Source organism: Manis pentadactyla, chromosome 2, assembly GCF_030020395.1.
Source record: "Manis pentadactyla isolate mManPen7 chromosome 2, mManPen7.hap1, whole genome shotgun sequence".
NCBI lineage: Eukaryota > Metazoa > Chordata > Mammalia > Pholidota > Manidae > Manis > Manis pentadactyla.
In genome coordinates, this window is record NC_080020.1 from 153863485 (window position 1) to 153877298 (window position 13814).

General features: G+C 36.2%; 1 protein-coding gene across 2 annotated transcripts in view; it reads right to left on the minus strand.

The window, feature by feature from the left end:
- Positions 1–13814, minus strand: part of VWA3B (von Willebrand factor A domain containing 3B) — a 212119-nt gene that overhangs the window by 81906 nt on the left and 116399 nt on the right. For both annotated transcript variants that reach the window (XM_036880051.2, XM_057496959.1), the window contains exon 14: positions 9290–9472. In XM_036880051.2, coding sequence (XP_036735946.2) covers positions 9290–9472 — 183 coding nt within the window. The remainder of the gene's footprint in view (positions 1–9289; positions 9473–13814) is intronic.

Below are 13814 nucleotides of genomic sequence, written 5' to 3' on the forward strand. Positions count from 1 at the left end.
TAAATCCATAATTTATTTTGAGTTAATATTTGCATGGAGTGAGGTTTAGATTATTTTGCCTATTAATGTCCAATTGCTTCAACCATTTGTTGAAAACAGCTCTTCTTCCACTGAATAACTTTTGCACCTTTGTAAAAAATCACTTTGGCATACTATGTGGATATATTTCTAGGTTCTACATTGGCCTATGTGTCTATTCCTCTATCAAAGCCATAGTGTTTAAAGTAACATAGTTGATTAAAGCAACTACACAGTAAGCCTCAATGTCACATTCAATGATTGCTCCCACTTTATTCTTCTTATGCAAAACTGTTTAAACTTTTCTAGGGCCTATGACTTGCCATGCAAATAGAATAAACTTGGCTATGTTTATTAAGAACCTCTCTGGGATTTTTATAGGAATTGTATTAAACCTAGGGATCAAATAGGGAGGAACTGACATCTCCAATATGTTGAGTCATCCAATCCATGAACATGGTCCATTTATATATATTTTCTTTGATTTTACTTCAGCATTTTATACTTTTCAGTACAAAAATTCTGTACATATTTTAAAGTACAGAAGTATTTCATTTTCCTTGGAGCAACTGTAAGTGGCATATAACTGTTAATTTTGACTTCTGTATATTAACACTTCACCAAAATGTGGCTGAATTTTGTGTATTCATCTTACAACCATTGACCTTGCTGAACTTGCTTAATAATTCTAGTTTTTTGACCCCTTGGAGTTTTCTACATAGACAAGATGTTACCTACAAGTAGAGAAAGTTCTATTTCTTCCTTTCCAATTTGTATGCCTTCTATTTCTTTTCTTGACTTGTTGCCATGGATAGAGTTTCCAGTAGTATGTTGAGTAAGAGCAGTGAGAATGGATACCCTTGCCTCCATGGTCTTAAGAAGAAATTATTCAATGTTCCACTATTAGGTATGATTTCAGCTATAGGTGTTATGCTGATGCAAATTGAGGAAGTCCCATCCATTTCTATTTTTCTGGTTTTTTTTTTATCATTATGGATATTGGATTTGGTCAGGGTTTTTTCAGCACAATTTGATATGATCAGATAATTTCTCTTCTTTAGCCTGTTGATATGTTAGATTACACTGATTGATTTTCCAGTGCTGAACCAGCCTTTTATATCTGGAATAAATCCCCCTTGGTCATGATGTATAATTCTTTTAATACATTGCTGGATTCAGATTTCTAATATTTTATTCAGGATTTCTGTCTGTGTTCATGATGGATTTTAGTTGGACCTTAGTTCTCAACTATAATTTTATATTTGTCTGTTCCTCCTTTTAACCCTGTCTGGTTTTGCTTCATGCATTTTTTTAACCTGAAGAGAGTTTATGATTTAAACTGGAAGAGACAGATAACCTTAAAATGATAAGATTACTATTTTTTTTTTGCTGACAGTAGTGGAATTGGAGGGCTTATTACCAAGTTACATGAGTTATAGAAAATACAGAAAATTACAGGCATGCATATGAGAATTGCAATCTATAAATTTCAATGCTACCACATTTTCTTATTCTTACATCTTCTTTCTGCAACCACTTTTTTACTCGTATTTTTCTATCCTCTTCCATCCCAAACCCCTTTAATATTTTCTTATTTTTTTACCATCACTTCTTTCTTTTTTTTTTGGTATCATTAATATATCCTTACATGAACAACACTGTGATTACAAGATTCCCCCCATTATCAAGTCCACACCACACACCCCATTAGAGTCACTGTCCATCAGCGAAGTAAGATGCTATAGAATCACTACTTGTCTTCTCTGTGCTATACTGCCTTCCCCGTGCCCCCCCCAACATTACGTGTCCTAATCGTAATGCCCCTTCCCCCCCCCCATCCCTCCCTTCCCACCCATCCTCCCCAGTCCCTTTCCCTTTGGTAATGTTAATCCATTCTTGGTTTCTGTGAGTCTGCTGCTGTTTTATTCCTTCAGTTATAGCTTTGTTCTTATACTCCACAGATGAGTGAAATCATTTGATACTTGTCTTTATCTGCCTGGCTTATTTCACTGAGCATAATACCCTCTATCTCCATCCATGTTGTTGCAAATGGTAGGATTTGTTTTCTTCTTATGGCTGAATAATATTCCATTGTGCATATGTACCACATCTTCTTTATCCATTCATCTACTTGCTGGTCACTCGGGGTTGCCTCCATTTCTTGGCTATTGTAAATAGTGCTGCGATAAACATAGGGGTGCATATGTCTTTTTCAAACTGGGATCCTGCATTCTTAGGATAAATTCCTAGGAGTGGAATTCCTGGGTTAAATGGGATTTCTATTTTGAGTTTTTGAGGAACCTCCATACTGCTTTCCACAATGGTTGAACTAATTTACATCCCCACCAGCACAGTAGGAGGGTTCCCCTTTCTCCACATCCTCACCAACATTTGTTGTTGTTTGTCTTTTGGATGGTGGCCATCCTTACTGGTGTGAGGTGATATCTCATTGTGGTTTTAATTTGCAATTCTCTATTAGTGATGTGGAGCATCTTTTCATGTGTCTGTTGGCCATCTGAATTTCTTCTTTGGAGAACTGTCTGTTCAGATCCTTTGACCATTTTTAATTGGATTATTTGCTTTTTGTTTGTTAAGGTGCATGAGCTCTTTGCATATTTTGGATGTCAACCTCTTATCAGATATGTCATTTATGAATATATTCTTCCATACTGTAGGATGATGCCTTTTTGTTCTGATGGTGTCCTTTGCTTTTTAGTTTGATATCGTCCCATTTGTCCATTTTTGCTTTTGTTTCCCTTACCCAGGGAGATATGTTCATGAAGAAGTTGTTCATGTTTATGTCCAAGAGAGTTTTGCCTATATTTTCTTCTAAGAGTTTTATGGTTTCATGACTTAAATTCAGGTCTTTGATCCATTTCAAATTTACTTTTGTGTATAGAGTTAGGCAGTAATCCAGTTTCATTCTCTTACATGTAGCTGTCCAGTTTTGCCATCACCAGCTGTTGAAGAGGCTGTCATTTCCCCACTGTATATCCATGGCTCCTTTATCGTATTTTAATTGACCATATATGCTTGGGTTAATATCTGGACTCCCTATCCTGTTCCACTGGTCTGTGGGTCTGTCCTTGTGCCAGTACCAAATTGTCTTGATTACTGTGGCTTTGTAGTAGAGCTTAATGTTGGGAAGTGAGATCCCCCCAGCTTTATTCTTCCTTCTCAGGATCGCTTTGGCTATTTGGGGTCTTCTGTGCTTCCATATGAATTTTAGAACTATTTGTTCCAGTACGTTGAAGAATGCTGTTGGTATTTTGATAGGGATTGCATTGAATCTGTAGATTGCTTTAGGCAGGATGGCCATTTTGACAATATTAACTCTTCCTACCCAAGAGCATGGCATGAATTTCCATTTATTAGTATCCTATTTAATATCTCTTAAGAGTGTTTTGTAGTTTTCAGGGTATAGGTCTTTCACTTCCTTGGTTAGGTTTATTCCTAGGTATTTTATTCTTTTTGATGCAATTGTGAATGGAATTGTTTTCCTGATTTCTCTTTCTGCTAGTTCATTGTTAGTGTATATGAAAGCAACAGATTTCTGTGTATTCATTTTGTATCCTGCAACTTTGCTGAGTTCCGATATTAGTTCTAGTAGTGTTGGAGTGGAGTCTTTAGGGTTTTTTATGTACAATATCATGTCATCTGCAAACAGTGACAGTTGGACTTCTTCCTTAACCATCTGGATTCCTTGTATTTCTTTGTGTTGTCTGATTGCCATGGCTAGAACCTCCAGTACTATGTTGAAAAAAAGCAGGGAGAGTGGGCATCCTTGTCTTGTTCCCTATCTTAGAGGAAATGGTTTCAGCTTCTCACTGTTAAGTATGATGTTGGCTGTGGGTTTGTCATATATGGTCTTTATTATGTTGAGGTACTTGCCCTATATACCCATTTTGTTGAGAGTTTTTATCACGAATGCATGTTGAATTCTGTCGAATGCTTTTTCAGCATTTATGGAGATGATCATGTAGTTTTTGTTCTTTTTGTTGATGTGGTGGATGATGTTGATGGATTTTCAAATGTTGTACCATCCTTGCATCCCTGGGATGAATCCAACTTAATCATGGTGTATGATCCTCTTGATGTATTTTTGAATTTGGTTTGCTAATATTTTGTTGAGTATTTTTGCATCTATGTTGATCAGGGATATTGGTCTGTAGTTTTTTTGTGTGTGTGGTATCTTTGCCTGGTTTTGCTATTAGAGTGATGCTGGCTTCATAGAATGAGTTTGGAAGTATTCCCTCCTCTTCTATTTTTTGGAAAACTTTAAGGAGAATGGGTATTATGTCTTCTCTTAAAGTCTGATAAAATTCAGCAGTGAATCCATCTGGACTGGGAGTTTTGTTCTTGGGCAGTTTTTTGATTACTGATTCAATTTCATTTCTGGTAATTGGTCTGTTTAGATTTTCTGTTTCTTTCTTGGTCAGTCTCAGAAGGTTGTATTTTTCTACAAAGTTGTCCACTTCTTCTAGGTTACCCAGTTTGTTAGCATGCTTCATGTATTTTTAAGTTGTATTTGTTTGTCCACACACACTGAGGTTCTTTATGTATTGCTGGTAGGTTGATCCTCTTATTATTATATACATTTTCTTGGTCTTTGCTCTGAAGTCCTCTTTTTTTAGTTGTTAGTATATCCAATCCAGGGTTTTATTTATATTTACATAGTATGCCTTTTTCCTTCTGAACCTATTTCATTATACTTGGAGAGTTTCTTGTATGCAGAAAGGTTATTTTATCCCTCTGCCAGTATCTGTCTTTTGATTGATGTAAGTAGACCATTAGATTTGAAGTAATTATTGCTATATTAGCATGTACTTTAACTATTTTAGTGTTTTCTACTCTTTTTCATTGAATCACTCCTTTGCTTCTCTTTTTCTTTCCTTCCTTCCTTTGTTCCTTCCTTCCTCCCTCCCTCCCTGCATTGCTCCCACCCTCTTCCTCTCTCTCTCTCTCTCTCCCTTCCCTTCCTTTCTTTCTTGTTTATTTGTACTGTTTTTTAGTGTTTCTCTTCATATTGTTTCTGTAATGGTTTCTCTGGATATAACAGCATATATACATGACTTATAACAGTCTACTTAACATTTTACTACTTCAAGGGAAATATGGAAAGTTCATTTCCATTTAGGTCTCTTTGCCTTCCTCACTTTTAAATATCATTGTGTTGAGTATCAGAAGTGTTATAATTTTTACTTCAATCATCAAATATGATTTACAAATCTCATGAGGAAAGTGTATTTACTAAATTTTGCTTTCTTCCTGATGATCCAAGATGTCCTCTTTTATCATTTCTTTTTTCTTCAAGAATTCCTATAGCCAATATGAAAGCTCTTCTAGAAACAAATTCTTTTAATTTTTATTTGTCTGAGAATATTTTTATTTCCCCTTCATTCCTAAAGGATAGTTTTGTCTGATATATAAAATTTGTGGTTGATGGTTCTTTCCTTCCCACACCTAAAAATACTGTACCACTTCTTTTTTATTCTCTTTGGTTTCAAAGAAATCTTCTGCCAAATCCAATGTCAATTTGGTGTCATTTCTGTTAGTCTGTGCCTTCAAGATCTTTGTCTTTGATTTTCAAATGTGTATCTTGGCATGGATTTCTTTGGGTTTATCCTGTTTGGAGTTTACTCAGCTTCTTGAATCTATATGGTTATATCTTTCACCAAATTTGTGGAGTTTTCAGCTATTATTTCTTCATGTAGTCTTTCAGTCCCACTTTCTCTTCCCCTCTCCTGAGGAACTCTGATGACACTGATGTTGGACCTTTAATTGTCCCACAGATCTCTGTGATTGTTTGTGTGTTTCCAGTATATTTTCTCTCTTGTTCAGATTGGCTTGATTCTATTGTCTGACCTCAAGTTCACTAATACTATCCTGTCATCTCCTCCACCACTGAGCCCATTCAGGGAGTTTGTTATTGTATTTTCAAGTTCTAGAATATCCATTTGGAAATTTTTATAACTTCTACTTCTCTGCTGAGATTTTCTATTTGTTCATTTGTCTCCAGATACTTTGTAATTGATTGTTGAAGCATTTTTATGACAGATTCTTTAAAATTATTGTCAGGTTATTTCAACATCTGATTCATCTAAGCATTGGTATTATTTGACTGTCTTTTCTCATTCAAGTTGCAGTTTTCTTGCTCTTGGCATGATGGGTAATTTTTCACTGTATTGTGGACATTTTGTTTATTGTGTTACAAAGCATTAGGCCCTATTTTAAATCTTTTATTTTAGCTGTCAGTCACCATACTTAAGTATAGCATATGGGATTTGTCCTACTTTGGGGGGCTTTTGCTCCAATGGCAGTTGAATCTTCAGGGACTTTTGATATTATTATGGTCTTCTTTATTAATCTCATGTTACTGGAGCTCCTACTGGATCCTGCTGGTGTTGCCTGAGAAGACAGCAAGGGTTTCCCTTAATCAAGCTTCCAAGTGTTTCTTGGTGCTTGTATTGCTGTCCTCCTGTTGTCCCAAGTCACTGGGTATAGTAGGAAGGTCCTTGGCTCACAGGGATAAAGAGGTTTCCTGATTTTCTCTGGCTGGGTCTCTCTTGCCTACTCTTCCCACTCACTCTGGTATCTCTGTGCAAAGGAGGAAGGTCTTGGATCTGTGAGGACAAAGAGGCTTCCTAGACTGGAGTACTTATGACTGTGTCTCTTTGGCTAGTTCTGCCCACCAATTTCAGTAAATATTTTTCTAGTATACTTTTTATATGTTTGGGGACTTTTATAGCTAAATTTCACTATAAATTTTAATGTATAATTTTTATAATTTATAATGAATTTCTCTATAAATTTATAACTTTACAGCTAAAATTCACTATAAATTTCAGGAGGCTTAACTCTCTTTTTGTGGGACAGTTATTTACACTTTGTTCACAGAAGATCTCCTAAGGGTAGAGGGTTAACAGTACTGAGTAGCCCCCACAAAGCACTGCCTCCTTTGGTTCTGTTGATGCTGGATAGGGTTGGAGACTCATCTCCATTGAGGAAAGACCACAGCAGAGTTAGTCCCATTTCACATTATGTAATTTATTCTTATGCTGGTGTGTGTCGTAGAGGCTCAGCTCTCTGTCAACCCTCCAGGAATAGAGGAAAAATAGACTGTTGCCGATCCCCAATTCACACTTCCTTTCTCATTTTCATTGATGCTGGGTGTTGTGGAAGCTTTCAGCTCTTGCTGAGTCCCACTGACATGACATTAAGGCTGTGGTGAGGTGTAGTAAGGACTAAGTCGGTGCTGTCTGGTGGAGCACAGGCCAGCTTGCCATGGGACTCCATGGACATTACCTTGGTGGGGGAATCAGAGCACAGCTTACTTTCACTGGAGGGGGTGGATAAATAGCTTCCTTCTCAATCCTCTGATTCCTCAGTCCTACCCTACCACAGGATTGAAAGTACCACCTGCATCTGCCTAGTGGGGTTTGGAGAATCACCTTTCCATTCAGCTCTACATACTACCCCAGCTGAGAAATCAGAGCATTGCCAACCTGCTTCCACCATGTAGAGATGGAGGATTAGCTCTCTGGTCAGCTCCATTGTCTTTTTCAGTTGCACTGTTTCTGATTAGAAATCTGTTGTCCTTATCTTCGTTCCTCTACATAATTTGTCTTTCAACCTATTCTTTTAAGACTTTCTCTTGTCACTGCCTCTGAGATTCTGATATGATGTTGTGGGGTTTTCTTCATGCTTCTTGTGCTTAGGGTTCATTAAGTTTCTTGGATCTGTGGATTTATAGTTTTAATCCAATTTAGAAATTTTCTGGCCACAATTGCTTCAATTATGTTTATTAGGCTACTTGAAATTTTCCACAGCTCACTATGCCTTATTTTCTGTTTTGTTGTTGCTGTTATTATTTTGTTTGATTTTAATTCCTTCTTCCCTGTGTTACATTTTGGATAGTTTCTATTGCTGCTTTGCAGTTTACTAATCTTTTGTTCTGCAGTGTCTGTCTGTTGTTCATTCTGTCCCATTTATTTTTATCGCATACACTGTAGTTTTCATATCTAAAAGTTTGATGGTGTCTCATTTGTACTGTCCATGTCTCTAACTTTTTGAATATATCAAATAGTTATAATAACTGTTTCAATGCTCTAACATTAACATCCAAGTTGGTTATGTATATGTTTTAATTTTTATGTTTGTTTTTTCTCCACATTATGGGCCTGTATTTTTCTGCTTCTTTGCATACATAGTACTATTTGATTGGATGCCAGAAATTGCAATTTTACTTTGCTGGATTGTGCATATTTTTGCTTTCCTATAATTATTGTTTAGGTTTGTTAAGGAATGCAGTTAAGTTCCTTGGAAACAGATTGATCCTTTCAGGTCTTGCATTTAAGATTTTTTAGGCAGAACTAGAGCATTATTTGGTTGTTTCCACCACTGAGACAAGGCCCTTCTTTATATTCTGTATCTATGACCATAGGATTATGTGGGTTTCAAGTCTGGCTGATGCGGAGTAGTCACTATTCTCTGCCCCGTGTGAGCTCAGAGTAATGTTCTCACCAATCTTTTTGGATTATTCATTCCCCAGACTCGGGGGAATTAATTATATTCCCTCCTCACATGTAAGCACTGGTCTGTAATCTGGCTTATTCTGGATTTAAAGTCACTCCTCAGGACAGACAATAAAACAAAACACACATTATCTAAAAGAGTATTTTTGAAATGTACATCCTCAGGTCAAGATTGAAGGACTGTAGAATAAAATTTTATTTACTGTCTCCCTTTGGCCCATTAGAATGATTTGCTTTATCTGATGGTCAGGATTATACAATTTGAGAAGTCAGGAGACACTACCTAGCATCTGAATTTTCCCACATGGATCCCCTGAGATGCATGTTAAGAACAGATTCCCAAAGTTTGGCAAAATATTAATAATTTTTTAATTTGACTAATAGGTATGCGGTGGGGAGCAGAGGGAAGGTGGTCCATATACTCTTCTGTGTTTGTGTATGTCTTAAACTTCCCATAATAAAAAGTTTAGAAGAAAAATATACTAATGGAGATTCCTGGCCCTCTATGCCTAGAGCCTGATTTAACAGCTCTAAGGTGGGACCAAGGAATCTGCATTTTTACATGTGCTTTAGCTCTAGTGGTCCTTGGACCATATTTTGCAGTACAAACATTGTTAAGTGAATCATTTGCTTGACATAGTTGTCTTTGTGGTTGCTGTTTTCCCAAATAAGGTATCATCCATGGGCCTCCAGCCTGTGATGTTCAAATAAATGAACACTCTCTTCTCAGCTCTCACCTGAATAGCCTCTGAAGAACAGGGATTCTTGCAGTCAAAATTATAAGCATGGAACTCTCCTCCAGTCAAAGCAGCAAGATCTTTCAGAAATCCATTTGCAATCTCATCATTGTAACTGAAGGAGATGGTGTAAATAGGAATTTTCTGAAAAACCTTGACTTGGTCTATAACCATTTCAGGTGGCTGAAATGATAGATTTTGAAGGTAAAAGAAGGGAGATGGAGAGAAAGAAGAGGAGAAAGAAAAAATAAGACATGAAAATCCTTCATATTTGCTACAGATAGTAAAATTCTCAACTAATACTTCCTTATACAGTGGTGAGTAGTTTCCAGGAAAGGAACCAATTCAATTCAATAAACATACCCCCTATTAGGCTTTATCCTAACAAGGGATTTTTGTTTAGAATTTGCGCATAAGTCTTTCTCACATCCACTTTCTTGTTTCCTGCTGGGGTGAGTCCCTAACTTCTAAGAAGTCCCCAAATGACCAGAAAGATATGCTGGGCTGCTCCTGACAGAGGCCTTGCAGGGTCTGGGTCCATTCACACATACAGATACTCACCAAAGGATACCTATGGATTCCCTTTTAATGAAGATTAATATTATCATAACCCACCTATGGATTCCATTTTAATGAAGAGTAATATTACTAGAACCCTTTTAACTTGATTAAAGACTTGTCTTGCTATATGACTCTGGACATCTAATAAACAAGCAGAAAGCTGATGTCCATGGAATTGAATCTTGAACAGCATTTCCATCTGTTCATCCAAGAAGAAAATTCTGGTGAGTACTTAGAATAACAACATTGACCTTACATATTCAGGTCCTACAAAGTCAGTGAAAATTCACAAACAAGTGGAGATTAAAATGTACATCTTAATGTCCTCAACATAGAACATGAGCATCAAATATCTATACTTCTTTGAGAGAATCTGAGGGGTAATGCAAAATAGATAGATTGCATATGGGGAAAAGGCAGATATGAATATGAAATGCCTACATAATTGTTCATAAATTATTTGGGGGTAAGTTCTATATTTCTGATTCCCTAGTCTTGTCTTTATCTTTAAGGAAATCACAGACTCTCTGAGAATCTGGTGAAAGCTACTGATCTCCCCAGAGAAATGTATGAATGCATTTTGCATATATTATTAGGAGATTCTAGACCCTCAGAAATCTATGATAGACTGCAGATCAAGACTCTTTCTCAATATATTGCTAGCAGGAGTGTTACTTGGTACATCCTCTTTGGGGACTATTTGGCAGGATCTGTCAAAATGTATAACTTTTGACTGAGTCTACTTCTCAGAATTTACACTACAAATAAACTCATACATATGCAAAATGTATATGTATGCAGTTACTTTTGCAACATCATGCATAACAGAAAGACTGAAAATAATTTAAATCTCTGTCTCTAGGGGACATGGCTAAATAGTTGTGTGATGGACAACTTTTATTCAACATAGTACTAGAGGTCCTAGCCACAGCAATTTAGATAAGAGAAAGAGATCAAAGGCATCTAAATTGGTAAGGAAGGAAGAAATAAAACTGTCACTATTTTCAGATGACATGATACTATATTTAGAAAATCACATACTCCATCAAAAAACTATTAGAACTAATAACTGGATTCAGCAAAGTTGCAAGATACAAAATTAATACACAGAAATCTGTTGCATTCCTATATATTAACAACAAACTAGCAGAAAGAGAAATCAGGAAAACAATTCCATTTATAATTGCATCAGATATAATAAAATACCTAGGAATAAACTTAACCAAGGAGGTGAAAGACCCAAAGGTGAAAGACTCTGAAAACTATAAGATACTCATGAGAGAAATTAAAGAGGACACAAATGGAAATCTATCCCATGTTCACTGATAGGAAGAATTAATACTGTAAAAATGGCCATCCTGCCCAAAGCAATTTACATATTCAATGCAATAACTATCAAAATACCAACAGCATTTTTCAATGAACTTGAACAAATAATCTTAAAATTCATATGCAACCAAGAGAACCCTGAATAGCTAAAGCAATCCTGAGAAATAAGAACAAAGTTGGGGTTTATGCTCCCTGACTTCAAGCCATACTACAAGCTACAGTAATCAAAACAATTTGGTACTGGCACAAGAACAGACCCACAGGTCAATGGAACAGAATAGAGAGCCCAGATATAAACCCAAATATATATGGTCAATTAATAAATGACAAAGGAGATGTGAATATACAATGGGAAAAAGACAGCTTTTTAAATAACTGGACTTAGGAAAACTGGACAGCCACATGCCAGAGAATGAAACTGGGTTACTATCTAACTCCATATACAAAAGTAAACTAAATGAATCATAGACCTAAACATAAGACATGAAACTATAAAAGTCTTAGAAGAAAACATAGGCAAAAATCTCTTGAACACAAGCATGAGCAATTTTTTACTGGACACATCTCCTTGGGCAAGGGAAACAAAATAAAAAATAAACATGTGGGCTACATCCAAGTGAAAACTTCTATCCAGCAAGGATACCATCAACAAAACAAAAAGGCAACCTACAGTATGGGAGAATATGTTCATAAATGATTTATCCAATAAGGGGTTAACATACAAAATATATAAAGAACTCATACAACACCAAAAGAGAAATTATGATCTAATTAAAAATAAGCAGAGGACCTGAATAGACATTTTTCCAAAAAAGACACACAGATGGCCAATGGACACATGAAAAAATGTTCAACATCACTAATCAGTGAAATGCAAATCAAAACCACAATGAGATATCATCTCACACCAATTAGAATGGCCACTATCCAAAAGACAAGAAATAACAAGTGCTGGTTTGCCATATCATAGATGGAGCTAGAGGGTATTATGCTCAGTGAAATAAGTCAGGCAGAGGAAGACAAATACCAAATGATTTCCCTCATTTGTTAAGTATAACAAAGAAGCAAAATTGAAGAAACAAAATAGCGGCAGACTCACTGACTCCAAGAAGGGACTAGCGGTTACCAAAGTGGAGGGGTGAGGAAGGGCGGGTGGGAGGGGAGGGAGAAGGGGATTGAGGGGTATTATGATTAGTTCACATGGTGTGTGTGGAGGGTCATGGGGAAGACAGTGTAGCACAGAGAAGACTAGTGACTCGGTGGCATCTTACTACACTGATGGACAGTGACTGCAATGGGGTATGGGGAGGACTCAGTATGGGTGAATGTAGCAACCAAATTGTTTTTCTTGTGAAACCTTCATAGGAGTGTATATCAATGATACCTTAATAAAAAAAAAAGAAGTAACAAGTGTTGGAGAGGATATAGAGAAAAGGGAACCCTCCTACACTGTAGGTTGGAATATAAATTGGTGCAGCCACTGTGGAAAACCATATGGATGTTCCTCAAAAAATAGAAATACCGTATGACCCAGTAATTCCACTTCTAGGAATTTACCCAAAGAAAACAACATCCCTGATTTGGAAAGATATAAGCACCCTTATGTTTAAGCTGTATTATTTACAATAGCCAAGATAGGGAAGCAACCAAAGTGTCCATCAATAGATGAATGGATAAAGAAGATGTGAAATATATATATCATGGAATATTATTCAACCATAAAAAAGAAAGAAACCCTGCCATTTTGTGACAACATGGATGGACCTAGAGGGTATTATGCTAAGTGAAATGAGCCAGGCAGAGAAAGACAAATACAATATGATTTTGCTTGTTTGTGGAATCTAAAAACAAAAGAAAAAAAAATGAACAAAATAGCAGTAGACTCACAGACACTGAGAAGTGATTATGGGGAGTGGTTACTAGGGGGAGGGGCACAAAAATTCTCCATCATAATATAAGTTGGCCACAGGGATGACAGAACAGCATGGAGAATACAGCCAATGATTCTGTAACATCTTCCTGTGTTGACAGATAGTAACTACACTACTGGGGGTGAGGATTTAATAATATGGATAACTGCTAACCCCACTGTGTTGTGTAATTTAAACCAATATAAGATTGTGTATCAATGATACTTCAATAAAAAAATTAATAGTTCTGTGATGGAATACTAGGCAGCTATTCAAAAAATGAGGAAGCTCTTTATGAAATGATATTAAGCAATTTCCAAAGTATATTGTTTTGTTAATAAAGGTATAGAATCATCTACCTAACACATATCCTTTATATATTTTTAAAAGGGAATGTATATAAATACATTTATATTTCTGCTTGTATAACAATCTCTGAAAAAGGATACCAGAAACTGGTAACATACACTGCCTCTCAGCTGGTGAACAAGAGGTGGGAGGGAGAATTTTCTCTATATACATACCCTTCTGTACCTTAGCAATTTGTACCACATGAATGTATTACTATTCAAAAATTAAATAAGCCAAATTTATGTCTAAGGTAGAAGTTTTATTCAATCTATGGATATTAAATAAATGGAATATGATGCAGTCATTGAGAGAATGATGTTTTGGAGAATTTCTCATGACTTGGAAAAATTGGATATATTAGAACACAAATGGAG